This window comes from Schistocerca serialis, chromosome 1 (genome assembly GCF_023864345.2).
Source record: "Schistocerca serialis cubense isolate TAMUIC-IGC-003099 chromosome 1, iqSchSeri2.2, whole genome shotgun sequence".
Lineage (NCBI taxonomy): Eukaryota > Metazoa > Arthropoda > Insecta > Orthoptera > Acrididae > Schistocerca > Schistocerca serialis.
Genome location: NC_064638.1, coordinates 719768142 through 719785981, shown reverse-complemented (window position 1 = coordinate 719785981; position 17840 = coordinate 719768142). Strand labels below are relative to the sequence as shown.

The following is a 17840-nucleotide window of genomic DNA, read 5'->3' as shown; positions in this document are numbered from 1 at the left end:
ATCAATAACTAGAATTGTCCTGTGTAAGTGAACTCTACTTGTAGATTCCACGGTTTGTCATTTTTCGTGTTTCTACACACTAACAAAAAGTTAAATTTTTAACGAAATATCAATTCACACCTAATAAAACCCACAAAAAATAATAGAAGATGGAACTGAAAATTAGAGTGACACCAAAAATGAAAATCCTACAAGAAAACATGGTACACACCAACAGTGAAAATGCAAAAAATAGCATACCTTGGAATCAGCAACTGAAACAACCTATATAGGTGAATTCCAGTAGTCAGTTCTACACTTTGTTACTTTTCCCGAATTTTCGTTACGTATCTAGGGGGATTTCTGTGTAGATTTCCTGCTTTTTCCTGTTGCTGTCATATTCATATTTTGTATATGTTACTATCTGTTTAATTTTACAGTTGTTGTGTTAAATTTTAATTTGTCCCCACAATACACTTTGCTGCAGCATTCCTGTTGGATTCAACATTATTTTATTAATAAAAATTACCACAATTCTATAATGTCATGAGTTTATGATGCAGAGTATTGTCGTGGAAGCTGAAGCCTGTCTGTGGTTCTTTTACTTATTCACCTAATCTGTGATGATAATTTACTTCACATATGTATATATGTCTGTCTTTTTTTTATCATAAAAAGGTAAGTAGGTAATTGTGTGTACTGTGATTGTAATTTATGGTATGTACATGTATTATCTTTTTCCTGCTATATTTGTTTGTTTAAGAATAAGTTTTGATTTCAAGTATTGCTTTCCTGTGGCATCTTTGGGTTATCTACAATGTCACTAGTCAAAAGATGATGGGTGCAATCAGACACTAGAATTTATCCCGAGTTTCTATACAGTTAATGCAAAAGTACTTGCCACCATTCTAGCAGCAGTTTCTCATAGGTTGCTGGAGCAACAAAGTAATCCAAGTGAATAGCAAAAACCACAGAACACGCTCATTTTCAAGAAGGATTGCTGGACACATGCACATAATTATAGGCCTACATCACTGATGCCAGTCTCTTATAGAATTGTGGAACATGTTTTATGCTCACATATTACAGATCCTTTTGTTCAACAAAAATCAAAATAATCAACATTAATCCTGTAAACAGAACTCTTGCAAAACTCAGTTTGTTATATTTGTCCACAGAAACCACAGGGCTGTAACAACAGTGGAGACCTAGTTGGTGTCATGTTTGATAGCTTCCGAAAGGCATTCAATATAGGTATACAAGACAGTTTAGGAAAATTTAATTTGATTCAGGATTTCCTAGCAGATAGAGCTCAACATGGTGGTTTCAGCTATCTGAGACTGCACACACGTGTGCAAGTTGCATGTGTGTGTGTGTGTGTGTGTGTGTGTGTGTGTGTGTGTGTGTGTGTGTGTTACTGACATCAATGACCAAAAGCTATAATTGTGTGACTCTTTTTGTTGTGCCTATCGCAACTCAGCATCTCCACTATATGGTGAGTAGCAACTTTCCTTCTCTAATATTGTTACATACCATCCTGGATTTTCCATTGCTTGATTTTTGCCATTATATAATCTACCTGAAACCTTCCTGTGTCTCTAGGCCTCTTCCCTGTATACAATCTTCTTCCAGGATTCTTACACCAAGTGTTAACTATGATTATGATGTGCCTTGTGCAAAATTCTATCAGGCAGCTTCCTCTTTCATTCCTCACCCCCAGTCCATATTCACTTATTGCTTTTCCTTCTCTTCCTTTTCCTACTATCGAACTCCAGTACCCCTAGAACATTAAATTTTTGTATCCCTTAATTATCCAAATAATCTCTTTTATTGCATCATTCATTTCTTCAACATCTGCATTACCTGCAGAACTAGTTGGCATATAAACTTGTACTACTGTGGTAGGCGCGGGCTGTGTGTCTATCCTTGCTACTATAATGCATTCACTATGCTGTTTGTAGCAGCTTATCTGCATTCCTGTTTTTATTTTATTTTATTTTTATATAATTAAACCTACTCCTGCATTACCCATATTTGATTTTGTATTTATAACCCTGCATTCACCTGACCAGAAGTCTTGTTCCTCCTACCACCAAACTTCACTAATTCCCATTATATCTAACTTTAACCCATCCATTTCCTTTTTTAAATTTTCTAGTCTACCTGCCCGATTAAGGGACCTGACATTCCCACTCCTATCTGTTTTGTTTCTCCTGAAAACGATGTCCTCCTGAGTAGTCCCTGCCCGGAGATTCGAATGGGGGACTATTTTACCTCCAGAATATTTTACCCAAGAGGATGCCATCATCATTCAACCATACAGTAAAGCCGAATGCCCCGGGGGAAAATTATGGTTGTAGTTTCCCCTTGCTTTCAGCCGTTTGCAGTACTAGCATAGCAAGGCAGTTTCGGTTGTGTTACAAGGCCAGATCAGTCGAACATCCAGATTATTGCCACAGCAGCAACTGATAAGGCTGCTGCCCCTCTTCAGGAACCACACATTTGTCTGTCCTCCGAATAGACACCACTCTGTTGTGGTTGCACCTACGGTACGACTATCTGTATCGTTGAGGCACACAAGCCTCCCCACCATAGGCAAGGACCATGGTTCATGGATGATTATGATGATGATGATGATGATGATGATGATGATGTTGTAAGGCCCAATGGCCTGAAGCAAGTCTTTTAATTAGATGCCACAGTTGCATCTTGCATGTCCCTGCTGTATGAGCTAGAGATCACTGATCCAAGGTGGTGATTAATTCTGAGCCTACATCTTGCCTGTCTCTCATGTCGCACTATATGCACAGATCAGAGGACGTCTTGTATTCTCCTTATTTCACATTAAAAATTATAGTAGACTACAAAAATTTATGTTGTTTAAAAAAAAAAAAAAACAACAAAGAAATGTTACTCTACACTGAGTATCATGCATTACAACACTTCTTATACCTGTTGTCAACTAGCTCTTATAATAGCATATTTCCGCTGGAAAAAAAAAAGAACAGAAACTTCTTTGTAGGCAAACTCCCCTGCCCAACCTAGCTGAACTAAGGACACATTCTGTGTCTCTCATTGTGTGTTCTTTCTGAATGAAAAGTCCTAAGGTGAATGGCTGGATCATCATGGCTGACCAGAAAATATTTTGATAACAGATTGGACTGATGCCAGGAGGCTCGAGAGACTCCAGTCAATTGTCACTCAATGATACTGTAGCCACAGAATACTATGTTTCTGCATTTTGTTAAGTAAAAATTTTAATTTCCGAACATTTAATGCAAGTTATCAATCTTTGCACCATTTTGAAATATTGTCATGGCTCAATATCTGTGCAGCTTTACCCACATGGTGCCTCACTATAGATAACCACATTGTCTGCAAAAAGCTTGAGATTACTATTAATATTGTCTGCATGGGTACCGAACACTTACCTGGGGCAAACTGGAAGTTACTTTTGTACCTGTTCAAAAAATCCTCAATCTAGTCACATATTTTGATTGATACCCCATATAATGGAGTTTTTGTTGTAAGTGTTGGTCTGGCAATGAGTCAAATGGTTTTTGGAAGTCAAGAAATACTGTAAATAGTGCTGCTTCTACAGGACTACTTTTATCCAAAGCTTACAGGATGTAATGTAAGAACAGTACGAGTTCCTTTTCATGTGATAGTTGGTTTTTTTTTTTAAATCCATGTTGATTTGCATGGAGGAAAAGGCCATTCTGTTAATAGTACATAATTAAATCTAAGCTCAGAATATGTTATAAGATTCTACAAGCAAGTTTTCTGGTCCAGACTGCATACCAATTAGGTTCCTTTCAGAGTATGCTAATGCATTAGCTCCATACTTATCACATAGAACCATTCACTCGACGAAAGATCTGTACCCAAAGACTGGAAAATTGCACAGGTCACACCAATATTCAAGAAACGTAGTAGGAGTAATTCATTTAATTACAGGCCCATATCATTAACGTCAATATGCAGCAGGATTTTTGAGCATATATTGTGTTCGAACATTATGAATTACCTCAAAGAAAACGGTCTATTGACACACAGTCAACATAGGTTTAGAAAACATTGGTTTTGTGAAACACAACTAGCTATTTATTTGGATGAAGTGTTGAGTGCTATTGACAAGGGGCCGATTCCGTATTTCTGGATTTCTGAAAGGCTTCTGGCACTGTACCACACAACTGGCTTGTAGTGAAATTGCGCACTTATGGAATATCTTCTCAGTTATGTGACTGGATTTGTGATTTCCTGTCAGAGGTAACAGTTCGTAGTAATTGACAGAAAGTTATCGAGTAAAACGGAAGTGATTTCTGGCATTTCCCAAGGTAGTTTTATATGCTCTCTGCGGTTCCTTATCCTTACAAATGATTTGGCAGACAATCTGAGCAGCCGTCTCCACTTGTTTGCAGATGAAGCTGTCGTTTATCAACTAATAAAGTCATCAGAAGATCAAATCAAATTGCACAACAATTTAGAAAAGATATCTGAATGGTACAAAAATTGGCAATTGACTCTAAATAACAAAAAGTGTAAGGTCATCCACAAGAGTACTAAAAGGAATTGACTAAACTTTGGTTACATGATAGATCAGTCAAACCTAAAGGCTGTAAATTCAACTAAACACCTAGGAATTACAATTACGAACAACTTAAATTGGTAGGAACACACAGAAAATATTGTGGGGAAGACTAACCAAAGACTGCATTTTATTGGCAGGAGACTTAGAAAATGTGACAGATCTACTAAGGAAACTGCCTACACTACACTTGTTCATCCTCTTTTAGAATACTGCTGCGCACTGTGGGATCCTTACCAGATAGGACTGACAGAGTACACTGAAAAAGTTCAAAGAAGGGCAGCACGTTTTATATTATCGTGAAATATGGGAGACAGTGTCACTGAAATGATACAGGATTTGGGATGGATATCATTAAAAGAAAGGCGTGTTTCGTTGCGACAGAATCTTCTCACGAAATTTCAATCACCAACTCTCTCCTCTGAATGCGAAAATATTTTGTTGACACTAACCTACACAGGGAGAAACAATCACCACTATGAAATAAGGAAAATCAGAGCTAATACGGAAAGATAAAGGTGTTCGTCCTTTCTGGGCGCTACGTGAGATTGGAATAATAGAGAATTGTGAAGGTGGTTTGATGAACCCTCTGCCAGGCAGTTAAATGCGATTTGCAGAGTATTGATGTAGATGTACGATGAATAGACGTGTCAATGTTATACAACAAAGGTCCAAATGTTAGCCTGAAACTTTTCTTCCTTGCAGGCTCCTGTTTGTGAAGATTGTAAACTGTTAAGAGTACTCTGCAGGAAACTGATTAATGCAAACTAAAATAAAACAGAGAAAAATGAAAATCTGTAGCAACAGACTCATTCCTATCACACAACAACATAATGTCTGTTGGAAATAACAGTGCTTGGCTAACAAAACTTACAAAGAGATTTGATCAATCACAGTTACACTCTGTAATATGTAGGTTTTTCAAAATCTCCAGTCTCTCTCATGGAAAAACAACCACCAATATTACAATAAAGGGAGTTAGGAAGATGAAAGGGGGGATGGGGGCAGAGTTTGCCCTGATATAATACTCATTGGGTGCCCATTGAGATTTCAGTTTATGTATTTAGGGTACACATTTTAAGTCCCACTTACCATAAACTCCTGTTGAAATGCAGGGAAAGGCCTGAAACAAAAATTTCTATTAAGTATTTAGCAATTTAAAAATATTTATATAATGAATTGCTTAAGTATCACTGATTACAATGATTTTTAAAATATTTACGTAAGTGCTAAACTAACTTCATTGCTTAGTCGAATTCAAAATCTAACAAATTTTACTTATGAAACAGGTGCCTCACTTACAACTGTTCGCAGATTATTGTTGACGAGTATATTCAAACACGTATCATAACAAGATTTAAGAAGGCCTGGGTTTTCTCCTCGAGGACCAACAGTGTGAATAACATCTGCAAATAAATAAATAAGTAAATAATTTGTAAAATACAGTGGGAAGGCATTATCTGAAATATTTAAGACATACCAATGACACCTGTTACAAGAGACATGCAAAGACATGGAGCAGAACAGGTCAAGAAAAGTAAAAGGAGGAAGATTAAAGTCCTCTAACAGAAAAAGAAAAATCAGGGGAGATAGTCATAACAAATAAGATGAAAAACAATCACACAAAATAACTACTGGTAATGAAAACTTTATGCGACAGTACAACGCTACTTTAAAAAAAATTGAACATGCACACATAAATGGAGTAGCAAAACTAAACTATTATTAGAGAAGACGAAACATTGCAATGACAAATATGGTTGTAAAAGTTAAAAGAGGGAAGATAAGGTTGGAATATCCAACTGGAATTGGAGATCGTGAAACACTCTTGTGGCTAAACACCTAAGTCTTAGAGACCAACTGATTACCAAGAGTCAACATTTTATGAGTCAATGATTACAAGTTTTCAGAGAGTATAACTGGGCACTGGCATAAATCTCTTCACGAAAATGTTAATTTATTTTTATATCCTACAGTCAACATTTGGAAATTTTTTATATATTTTGTCCATTTTGTAAACAAGCTGTTATGTCCATGTATTTTGTTATAACTTTTAATCACTAATAAATTGCGTGGATATACAAAAGTAGAAACAATAGCGGGTTACATGCTACTAGCTCCGTATCTGTCATTCGACTGCCGTGCCGTGACATGCGGCCGGCGCCGTTCATAGCCAGGTGGCGCTCCCGCGCTCGGCTGAGCTGCGGAGCGTCTCTATCGCCGTGTTCGCGTACTGACTTAGCGACACTTTTAAATCTCGTGGCATTGTCACAACACTTTTCCCCCCTTTGAAAAAAAAAACACTCACTTCCTTGGAGACACGGACAGTGCGGAGACATCCATGGCCTCTTGGGAGGCCCCGAGAAGATCCCGCGGAGAAACACGAGAGTATGGTCGAAAATGTCCAGGACGGAAGGTTGCGCGTGGAACGTGCCTCGTGGACGAGATGATGGGTGAAAACTCCGGAGCAGAATCCATAGGTGTCGTGGACCTGGGGGTGTGCTCCAGTGAGATGGGTCCCGGAGAAGGCGGCGTCGCGACTGGGGCCGGTTCCGGCGAACTCGGAAGCGGGAGCGACGTCGGCTGCAGCAACACGCACGGAAGATCAGCAGCAGCGACAGGACTGGCTTCTTGGGCTGGTGGAGGTGAAAGAAGGGGCGGTGGCACCGGCGTGGCCACCACTCGTGGGCGCATCTGGTCGTAATGTCGAACAACCATGCCGTCGTCTGTACGTATTTCACAAAGCCGGCGGCCGCGAAGAGCCTGGACCACCCCTGGAATCCATTTAGGGCGAGATCCATACCCTCGTGCCCACATGTCGGCACCCACCGAGTATTTTCCCGCACGAGGGGACACAGTACAAGGCCTGACAGGGTGAAGCAGGTGCAGTAGAGTGCGCGGTTGGCGGCCATGCAAGAGTTCAGCAGGGCTGCGATCATCAAGAGGCGTGAAGCGATAAGAACTCAGAAATTGCAACAGAGCGTCATCTGTGGAAAAATCACAAAGGAATTTTTTCATCTGGCTTTTGAAAGTGCGGACAAGGCGCTCGACCTCCCCATTCGATTGCGGATGGAAGGGCGGTGCGGTAACATGATGAATCCCTTGTCCAGTACAAAAATCACGGAACGCCTGCGAAGAGAACTGAGGGCCATTGTCCGTGACAATCGTGGACGGAAGGCCTTCTAGTGCAAAGATTTTGGACAAAGCCAGTGTCACCGCCGCAGTGGTGGGCGACGGACATCGAACAACAAACGGAAACTTCGAGAAGGCGTCAATCAACAGTAGCCAATAAGTGCCGAGGAAGGGGCCGGCAAAGTCAGCGTGCACCCGTTCCCACGGCTGCGCCGGATCAGGCCACGGAGAGGGCATTGTACGGGGTGCAGCCAGTTGTTGAGCACGCTGACCACACGCAGCGACCATGTGGGCGATGTCCGAATCAATATCGGGCCAATAAATGTGCCTGCGGCCCAGGGACTTAGTCCGAGAAATCCCCCAATGGCCTTCATGCAATAGTTTGAGAACATCCTTGCGAAGAGAGGCTGGCACCACGACCCGTGGAGATGCGCCATCCGTGGCCAGAAGAACGACACCCTCACGAACAGACAGATGAAGGTGCAAGGCATGGTAGTTGCGAAGGGGATCCGATGCCCGGCCCTTGGTCCTGTCCGGCCAACCCCGTTGAACAAAACCGATCACCTGACGCAGGACCGGGTCCCGCGCAGTAGCCGACGCGACCTGTGAACCTGTAAGTGGAAAACCCTCGACCGCACGACGTTCTTCCTCATCAATGTGGAAACAGAGTAGTTCATCTCGATCAAAAACCGGGTCGGGGCCCATCGGCAAACGCGACAACGCGTCAGCGTTGGCGTGCTGGGCCGTGGGGCGATAGCGGATCTCATAGTGAAAACGAGACAAGTATAAGGCCCAACGTTGCAGGCGGTGAGCTGCCTTATCCGGAAGTGACGCCGAGGGGCTGAACAGAGAGACCAGCGGCTTGTGTTCGGTGATGAGGTGAAACTTAGAACCATACAAAAAACGCTGAACTTTTTTAGAGCATAAATGATAGTGAGCGCCTCCTTTTCGATTTGAGAGTAACGCTGTTAGGCATCGTTGAGGGTCTTGGAAGCGTAGGCGATGGGTCGTTCCGACCCATCCTCATACCGATGGGCGAGAACAGCCCTAGGCCATACTGCGACGTGTCAGTCGCCAGAACCAAGTGCTGACCCAGACGGAATGTGGCAAGACAAGGTGCCGACTGCAAATGAGCCTTCAGGCGGACAAAAGCCTGTTCACACTCGTCAGACCAACAGAAAGGGACGTTTTTGCGTAACAGCTGATGCAGAGGATGAGCCACCGCCGCCGCGGATGGAAAGAATTTGTGATAATAAGCAATCTTGCCTAGAAACGCCTGAAGTTCTTTGACCGTAGACGGCCGGGGTAGAGCGGTAATGGCCGCAACATGCTGTCGTAGAGGACGTATACTCTCACGGGACAAGTGGAAACCAAGATACACAATGGAGGGTTGGAAGAACTGTGACTTGTCCAGATTGCACTTCAACCCAGCCGAATGCAGAACCCGAAACAGTGAACGCAAATTGCGAAGGTGCTCCTCAGCGGAGGCCCCCGTGACAACAATGTCATCCAGGTAGTTGATGCAGCCGGGAACGGAAGCCGTGAGCTGTTCCAAAAACCCCTGAAAAATGGAAATGGCCGGCACGCTAGCGACGCCAAATGGTAACCGCTGGTACTGATACAACCCACAAGGAGTGTTGATGACGAGAAATTCCTTGGAAGACGCATCCAACAGCAATTGATGGTACGCCTCCGATAAGTCAAGTCTGGAAAAGAACTGGCCCCCAGCGAACTTGGTAAATAACTCCTCAGGACGGGGAAGAGGATAAGTGTCAATGAGGCTCTGAGCGTTGACAGTGGCTTTAAAATCACCACACAATCGCAAACTCCCGTTTGGTTTAGAAACCACCACGATTGGCGATGCCCATTCGCTGGAGGTAACAGGAAGGAGAATCCCCGAAGCAGTTAACCTGCCTATCTCAGCTTTGACAGGTGCACGCAACACCGTCGGAATAGGGCGTGCCCGGAAAAACTTAGGGTGAGCTGTAGGTTTAAGAGTAATGTGGGCTTCAAAATCCTTGGCACAACCCAGACCAGCAGAGAACACGGATGAGAATCCAGAACACAATCCATCCAGCTGTTGATACGGAATATCCTCAGATATGAGGTGCACATCATCATCATCAATGGAGAACCCGAATAACTGGAAAGCATCATAACCGAACAGGTTTTCAGTGCCCGCATGGTCCACCACATAAAACGTGAGGGGGCTAACAACAGACTTGTAGGCAGTGGAAGCATCAAACTGGCCAACGATAGGAATTTTCTGCTTACTATAAGTTCGTAGATTTCGCATAACTGGAGACAAGGTAGGGGAGCCCAACTCCAAATACGTGCGAGAATTAATGAGAGTTACTGCAGAGCCAGTGTCCACTTGCATGCGAATGTCTTTATCCAGAACACGAACAGTAACAAACAACTTATTTGTTTGAGAAAGCACACAGTTAACATCCATGTCCGATGCCTCGTCCTCGTCGACAGGAACTTTAGGGGACTGACACACAGAAGCAATGTGGCCTTTTTTCCTACATGAAATACACGCGGCCCAACGTTTTGGACACGCGGCCCTGTCATGCTGTACAAAACAACGTGGACAAGAAGGAAGTGCGGAACGAACCTGCTTCTGTGGTTGCTGTTTTCGCTGCGAGCGTGGCGGCCCAATGCGACGTTGTTGACGCGAGTGAACCACCGCCACATCGTCGTTCCCCTGTGAAACAGGCAAATTGTCCGCGTCGAAAGTGGTCTGTACGGTGCCTACATCACACCACGCGTTTATTTGGGCACCAGCAGCGTGAGACACTTCAAAAGATTGAGCGACGCTGGGAACTTCCGACAACGATGGGTTTGGCAGTTGTAAGGCACGTTGCCGAACTTCTTTATCAGGAGCAAGCCGTAGAATAGCGTCCCGAACCATTGAATCAGCATAAGACTCATGATGAGTGTCCGTGACAAACTGACATCTCCTACTCAGACCGTGTAGTTCCGCCGCCCAAGCCCGGTAAGATTGATGGGGCTGTTTACGACACCGGTAGAACGCCACGCGGGCGGCCACGACGTGGGTGTTTTTTCGGTAATAGTTAAGACAATAAGTCACACATTTCCTGGAAGGACAGAGGGGCAGGTTCCCGCAGAGGGGCTAACTGAGATACCAGCTGATAGATCCGTGGGGAAATCCAAGATAGAAATAACGACTTACACATAGGAGCGTCGACAACACCGAAAGCCAAGAAGTGTTTCCGCAAACGCTTCTCATAATCCTCCCAGCCTTCAGCGGCCTCGTCGTAAGGAGGGAACGGAGGCGGAGAAGAGGAAGACAGACGATGAGAAAGCGACGTCGACAACGCCTGAATAGCAGCCGTCAGCTGTGTTTGTTGTTCAATGAGCGCTTGCAGAATCTGTTCCATGTCTGCCCCGACACGAACACACAATCCCACAACGCAGGAAAAAAAATATCCGACCTCGTCGCCAAAAAGTGTTATAACCTTTAATCACTAATAAATTGCGTGGATATACCAAAGTAGAAACAATAGCGGGTTACATGCTACTAGCTCCGTATCTGTCATTCGACTGCCGTGCCGTGACATGCGGCCGGCGCCGTTCATAGCCAGGTGGCGCTCCCGCGCTCGGCCGAGCTGCGGAGCGCCTCTATCGCCGTGTTCGCGTACTGACATAGCGGCACTTTTAAATCTCGTGGCATTGTCACAACATATTTCTTGTGGATTTCTTGTCCTTACTTGTGATGCCAACATAGGGTGTCATGTTTTAGATACTTTATTTTGTCTTTAATTGTTTTTAGATATGTTTTACTTTTATCACCGACTTTAAATCTATTTTTCATTTGTATTGATGTTAATTGTCACTATATGTTTTACTTTATCCTGATTTATTGTACTTTCAAACATGTAAATGCACTGTAGTGGAGCTTCCGTCGGCTGCAGCAGTGTCCTGCCCGCCATTCTTACATTGTGCGCACACATGCGGTCATATATTCATGGCCACCACAACTTATATACCAATATTTGAGTCAAGATTGGAAGTGTGGCCCTATCTAAGCACAGCTGCATGCCTCTGCCGAAGATAAGGATCATCTCCTCTTTCACAGTTTCACCACAAATTTGCAATTTGGCTCCTTGTCACTAATCTAGGGCAATGTTTTTCAAAATCCTTTTGCTTTATCGTTTTAGGTGCACACCAAAATTTTGACTACTTATGACTAATGCATTACCTGTAGTTTCTGTATTTAAGTCTACCTTGTCTGATGTATCATAGTATTTTAAAAAAGTTTTTACCATCTTTTTATGTCAGACATGGTCATAACCATGATCTGCTTTTCTATATTTTTCCCATGTGGGAATTCTGAAGATGTCTCAAAAAGGCGAAACATGTCAATAAAGCTTATGATGCTTTTGCAACCTAGACCGTGTTTCCCACTCTATGCTGCACCGTGGTCACAGAGTGGAAGGATTTATACTTTCCAACTGGGATCTCATTAGCCTTGAAGAAGCTGTGTGTCAAAAAATCATTCTACTATGAAGTTTACAAGTATTTATGGTTTTCAGTTATAATTCCATTAAATCAAGAAACTGAAGTAAGTTAGTTAGTTTTATGTTCCATGGCTCATTTACATAATAAATAGTGATGAATTGCAGGATGTATACACAGCCACATCGGTTGCACAAAATTTGCATGTTTTGTGCAACCGATCTGGCTGTATATACATCCTGTAATAAAAAGCGTATGGTTGCTGGCTCACAGTCAATTCAAAATGTTTAAAATTTCAAATAGTAATGATGTGGAATAAGTCATTTTATATTCCCATCAAAGACATAGAATATCACAGAGAGGCAACACTATGATCAGAGTGAACAACCCTCTGCCATGTTTTTGGAAGTTAAAACAAAGGGAACATGGAACATGATGGGATGTAAGGAAATTATAAAACCTAGCTTAAAATAATAAATTCACATATTCACGTAAAGCAAAACACTCGAATGTTTTTTCTTCACTGGTGTATAACACAAATGAGCAAACCCACCAACATATAATATTTTTTAACAGTATGTACGTGAAATGGGATATATTTATATAATGGAAGGAAACATTCCACGTGGGAAAAATTATATATAAAAACAAAGATGAGGTGACTTACCGAACAAAAGCGCTGGCAGGTCGATAGATACACAAACAAACACAAACATACACACAAAATTCAAGCTTTCGCAACAAACTGTTGCCTCATCAGGAAAGAGGGAAGGAGAGGGGAAGACGAAAGGAAGTGGGTTTTAAGGGAGAGGGTAAGGAGTCATTCCAATCCCGGGAGCGGAAAGACTTACCTTAGGGGGAAAAAAGGACAGGTATACACTGGCACACACACACATATCCATCCACACGTACAGACACAAGCAGACATATTTAAAGACAAAGAGTTTGGGCAGAGATGTCAGTCGAGGCAGAAGTGTAGAGGCAAAGAAGTTGTTGAAAGACAGGTGAGGTATGGGTGGCGGCAACTTGAAATTAGCGGAGATTGAGGCCTGGCGGATGACGAGAAGAGAGGATATACTGGAGGGCAAGTTCCCATCTCCGGAGTTCGGATAGGTTGGTGTTGGTGGGAAGTATCCAGATAACCCGGACGGTGTAACACTGTGCCAAGATGTGCTGGCTGTGCACCAAGGCATGTTTAGCCACCGGGTGATCCTCATTACCAACAAACACTGTCTGCCTGTGTCCATTCATGCGAATGGACAGTTTGTTGCTGGTCATTCCCACATAGAATGCATCACAGTGTAGGCAGGTCAATTGGTAAATCACGTGGGTGCTTTCACACGTGGCTCTGCCTCTGATCGTGTACACCTTCCGGGTTACAGGACTGGAGTAGGTGGTGGTGGGAGGGTGCATGGGACAGGTTTTGCATCGGGGGCGGTTACAAGGATAGGAGCCAGAGGGTAGGGAAGGTGGTTTGGGGATTTCATAGGGATGAACTAACAGGTTACGAAGGTTAGGTGGACGGCGGAAAGACACTCTTGGTGGAGTGGGGAGGATTCCATGAAGGATGGATCTCATTTCAGGGCAGGATTTGAGGAAGTCGTATCCCTGCTGGAGAGCCACATTCAGAGTCTGGTCCAGTCCCGGAAAGTATCCTGTCACAAGTGGGGCACTTTTGTGGTTCTTCTGTGGGGGATTCTGGGTTTGAGGGGACGAGGAAGTGGCTCTGGTTATTTGCTTCTGTACCAGGTCGGGAGGGTAGTTGCGGGATGTGAAAGCTGTTTTCAGGTTGTTGGTGTAATGATTCAGGGATTCCGGACTGGAGCAGATTCGTTTGCCACGAAGACCTAGGCTGTAGGGAAGGGACCGTTTGATGTGGAATGGGTGGCAGCTGTCATAATGGAGGTACTGTTGCTTGTTGGTGGGTTTGATGTGGACGGACGTGTGAAGTTGGCCATTGGACAGGTGGAGGTCAACGTCAAGGAAAGTGGCATGGGATCTGGAGTAGGACCAGGTGAAACTGATGGAACCAAAGGAGTTGAGGTTGGAGAGGAAATTCTGGAGTTCTTCTTCACTGTGAGTCCAGATCGTGAAGATGTCATCAATAAATCTGTACCAAACTTTGGGTTGGCAGACTTGGGTAACCAAGAAGGCTTCCTCTAAGCGACCCATGAATAGGTTGGCGTACGAGGGGGCCATCCTGGTGCCCATGGCTGTTCCCTTTAATTGTTGGTATGTCTGGCCCTCAAAAGTGAAGAAGTTGTGGGTCAGGATGAAGCTGGCTAAGGTGATGAGGAAAGAGGTTTTAGGTAGGGTGGCAGGTGATCGGCGTGAAAGGAAATGCTCCATCGCAGCGAGGCCCTGGACGTGCGGAATATTTGTGTATAAGGACGTGGCATCAATGGTTACAAGGATGGTTTCCGGGGGTAACAGATTGGGTAAGGATTCCAGGCGTTCAAGGAAGTGGTTGGTGTCCTTGATGAAGGATGGGAGACTGCATGTAATGGGTTGAAGGTGTTGATCTACGTAGGCAGAGATACGTTCTGTGGGGGCTTGGTAACCAGCTACAATGGGGCGGCCGGGATGATTGGGTTTGTGGATTTTAGGAAGAAGGTAGAAGGTAGGGGTGCGGGGTGTCGGTGGGGTCAGGAGGTTGATGGAGTCAGGTGAAAGGTTTTGCAGGGGGCCTAAGGTTCTGAGGATTCCTTGAAGCTCCGCCTGGACATCGGGAATGGGGTTACCTTGGCAAACTTTGTATTTGGTGTTGTCTGAAAGCTGACGCAGTCCCTCAGCCACATACTCCCGACGATCAAGTACCACAGTCGTGGAACCCTTGTCCGCCGGAAGAATGACGATGGATCGGTCAGCCTTCAGATCACGGATAGCCTGGGCTTCAGCAGTGGTGATGTTGGGTGTAGGATTAAGGTTTTTTAAGAAGGATTGAGATGCAAGGCTGGAAGTCAGAAATTCCTGGAAGGTTTGGAGAGGGTGATTTTGAGGAAGAGGAGGTGGGTCCCGCTGTGACGGAGGACGGAACTGTTCCAGGCAGGGTTCAATTTGGATGGTGTCTTGAGGAGTCGGATCATTAGGAGTAGGATTAGGATCATTTTTCTTCGTGGCAAAGTGATACTTCCAGCAGAGAGTACGAGTGTAGGACAGTAAATCTTTGACGAGGGCTGTTTGGTTGAATCTGGGAGTGGGGCTGAAGGTGAGGCCTTTGGATAGGACAGAGGTTTCGGATTGGGAGAGAGGTTTGGAGGAAAGGTTAACTACTGAATTAGGGTGTTGTGGTTCCAGATTGTGTTGATCGGAATTTTGAGGTTTTGGAGGGAGTGGAGCTGGAAGTGGGAGATTGAGTAGATGGGAGAGACTGGGTTTGTGTGCAATGAGAGGAGGTTGAGGTTTGCTGGAAAGGTTGTGAAGGGTGAGCGAGTTGCCTTTCCGGAGGTGGGAAACCAGGAGATTGGATAGTTTTTTGAGGTGGAGGGTGGCATGCTGTTCTAATTTACGGTTGGCCTGTAGGAGGATGCTCTGAACAGCCGGTGTGGATGTGGGAGAGGAAAGATTAAGGACTTTTATTAAGGATAGGAGTTGACGGGTGTGTTCATTGGCTGAGTTGATGTGTAGGTGAAGGATTAGGTGGGTGAGGGCAATGGATTGTTCAGTTTGGAACTGGTATAGGGACTGATGGAAGGAAGGGTTGCAGCCAGAGATGGGAACTTTGAGTGTGAGGCCTTTGGGGGTAATGCCAAATGTCAGACAAGCCTGAGAAAATAAAATATGCGAGCGTAATCTGGCTAGGGCGAAGGCATGTTTGCGGAGGGAATGTAAATAAAACTTAATGGGGTCATTGTGGGGGTGTTGTGAGGGTGACATGGTATTAGAAGGTGGAAAGTGTAACATGAGGTGAAATGAAAATGAAAATAAAAATATATGGGGAGAGATAAAGGTGAACCGGAAAGAAACTAGAGATCTGGAATGAAAAAAGGCGAAAAGGTGTTGGTTACAGATGGGCTATGTTGGACTTGGGTTGGTAGACAACGATGTGCATAAAGGTTAGGTGGTTGTGTTGCCGCCAAAACACTTTAAAGGACGGAGAAATTCGGGAAAATTTCGAAAAAACTGCGTGTAGTATATTAAATGGAGTGGTATTGTGGTGGCAGATTATGAAAATGAGGCTAACAATTGTCTGACGAAGAAATAATGGCGTTAAAACCTGTGGGAAGCGGCTAAAAAGATCAGTGATGTGGGAAAAACGGAAATGGAAATAAAGCGAAAGTTATTAGAACTGGCCGAAATGGTTGTTTAAAAGGTGAAAGGAGCTGTTTGTGAACTAGAAACGGTGGATATTATAGCGACGGTAGTGCTGAAAGCGGCAAAAAAAAATATTTTTTTGGTTATGGTTTGGAAGTGGGTTACGTATTATTGAGTATATATATACAGGCGGGATAAAATAGTATAGCAGATTACGGTAAAAAGGAGAAGGTGAATACAAAGTGAAACTACTGGCAAAAACAGAAAGAGGAAAATAAGATGACAGAAAAGATTTCGAAATGCAACAGTGACAATAACAAACGTGATTGTTGGATTCAAATTAATGATATCAATATAATGGAAGGAAACATTCCACGTGGGAAAAATTATATATAAAAACAAAGATGAGGTGACTTACCGAACAAAAGCGCTGGCAGGTCGATAGATACACAAACAAACACAAACATACACACAAAATTCAAGCTTTCGCAACAAACTGTTGCCTCATCAGGAAAGAGGGAAGGAGAGGGGAAGACGAAAGGAAGTGGGTTTTAAGGGAGAGGGTAAGGAGTCATTCCAATCCCGGGAGCGGAAAGACTTACCTTAGGGGGAAAAAAGGACAGGTATACACTAGCACACACGCACATATCCATCCACACGTACAGACACAAGCAGACATATTTAAAGACAAAGAGTTTGGGCAGAGATGTCAGTCGAGGCAGAAGTGTAGAGGCAAAGAAGTTGTTGAAAGACAGGTGAGGTATGGGTGGCGGCAACTTGAAATTAGCGGAGATTGAGGCCTGGCGGATGACGAGAAGAGAGGATATACTGGAGGGCAAGTTCCCATCTCCGGAGTTCGGATAGGTTGGTGTTGGTGGGAAGTATCCAGATAACCCGGACGGTGTAACACTGTGCCAAGATGTGCTGGCTGTGCACCAAGGCATGTTTAGCCACCGGGTGATCCTCATTACCAACAAACACTGTCTGCCTGTGTCCATTCATGCGAATGGACAGTTTGTTGCTGGTCATTCCCACATAGAATGCATCACAGTGTAGGCAGGTCAGTTGGTAAATCACGTGGGTGCTTTCACACGTGGCTCTGCCTCTGATCGTGTACACCTTCCGGGTTACAGGACTGGAGTAGGTGGTGGTGGGAGGGTGCATGGGACAGGTTTTGCATCGGGGGCGGTTACAAGGATAGGAGCCAGAGGGTAGGGAAGGTGGTTTGGGGATTTCATAGGGATGAAATAACAGGTTACGAAGGTTAGGTGGACGGCGGAAAGACACTCTTGGTGGAGTGGGGAGGATTTCATGAAGGATGGATCTCATTTCAGGGCAGGATTTGAGGAAGTCGTATCCCTGCTGGAGAGCCACATTCAGAGTCTGGTCCAGTCCCGGAAAGTAT

At 44.1% G+C, this 17840-nt stretch overlaps 1 protein-coding gene across 5 annotated transcripts in view; it reads right to left on the bottom strand.

Annotated features, from left to right (window-relative positions):
- The window catches only part of LOC126481313 (ADP-ribose glycohydrolase MACROD2-like), a 100533-nt gene that overhangs the window by 17366 nt on the left and 65327 nt on the right, over positions 1-17840 (bottom strand). For all 5 annotated transcript variants that reach the window (XM_050105002.1, XM_050104977.1, XM_050104985.1 and 2 more), the window contains 2 exons: positions 5870-5973; positions 5660-5690 (listed from right to left, as the gene is read on the bottom strand). In XM_050105002.1, coding sequence (XP_049960959.1) covers positions 5660-5690; positions 5870-5973 — 135 coding nt within the window. The remainder of the gene's footprint in view (positions 1-5659; positions 5691-5869; positions 5974-17840) is intronic.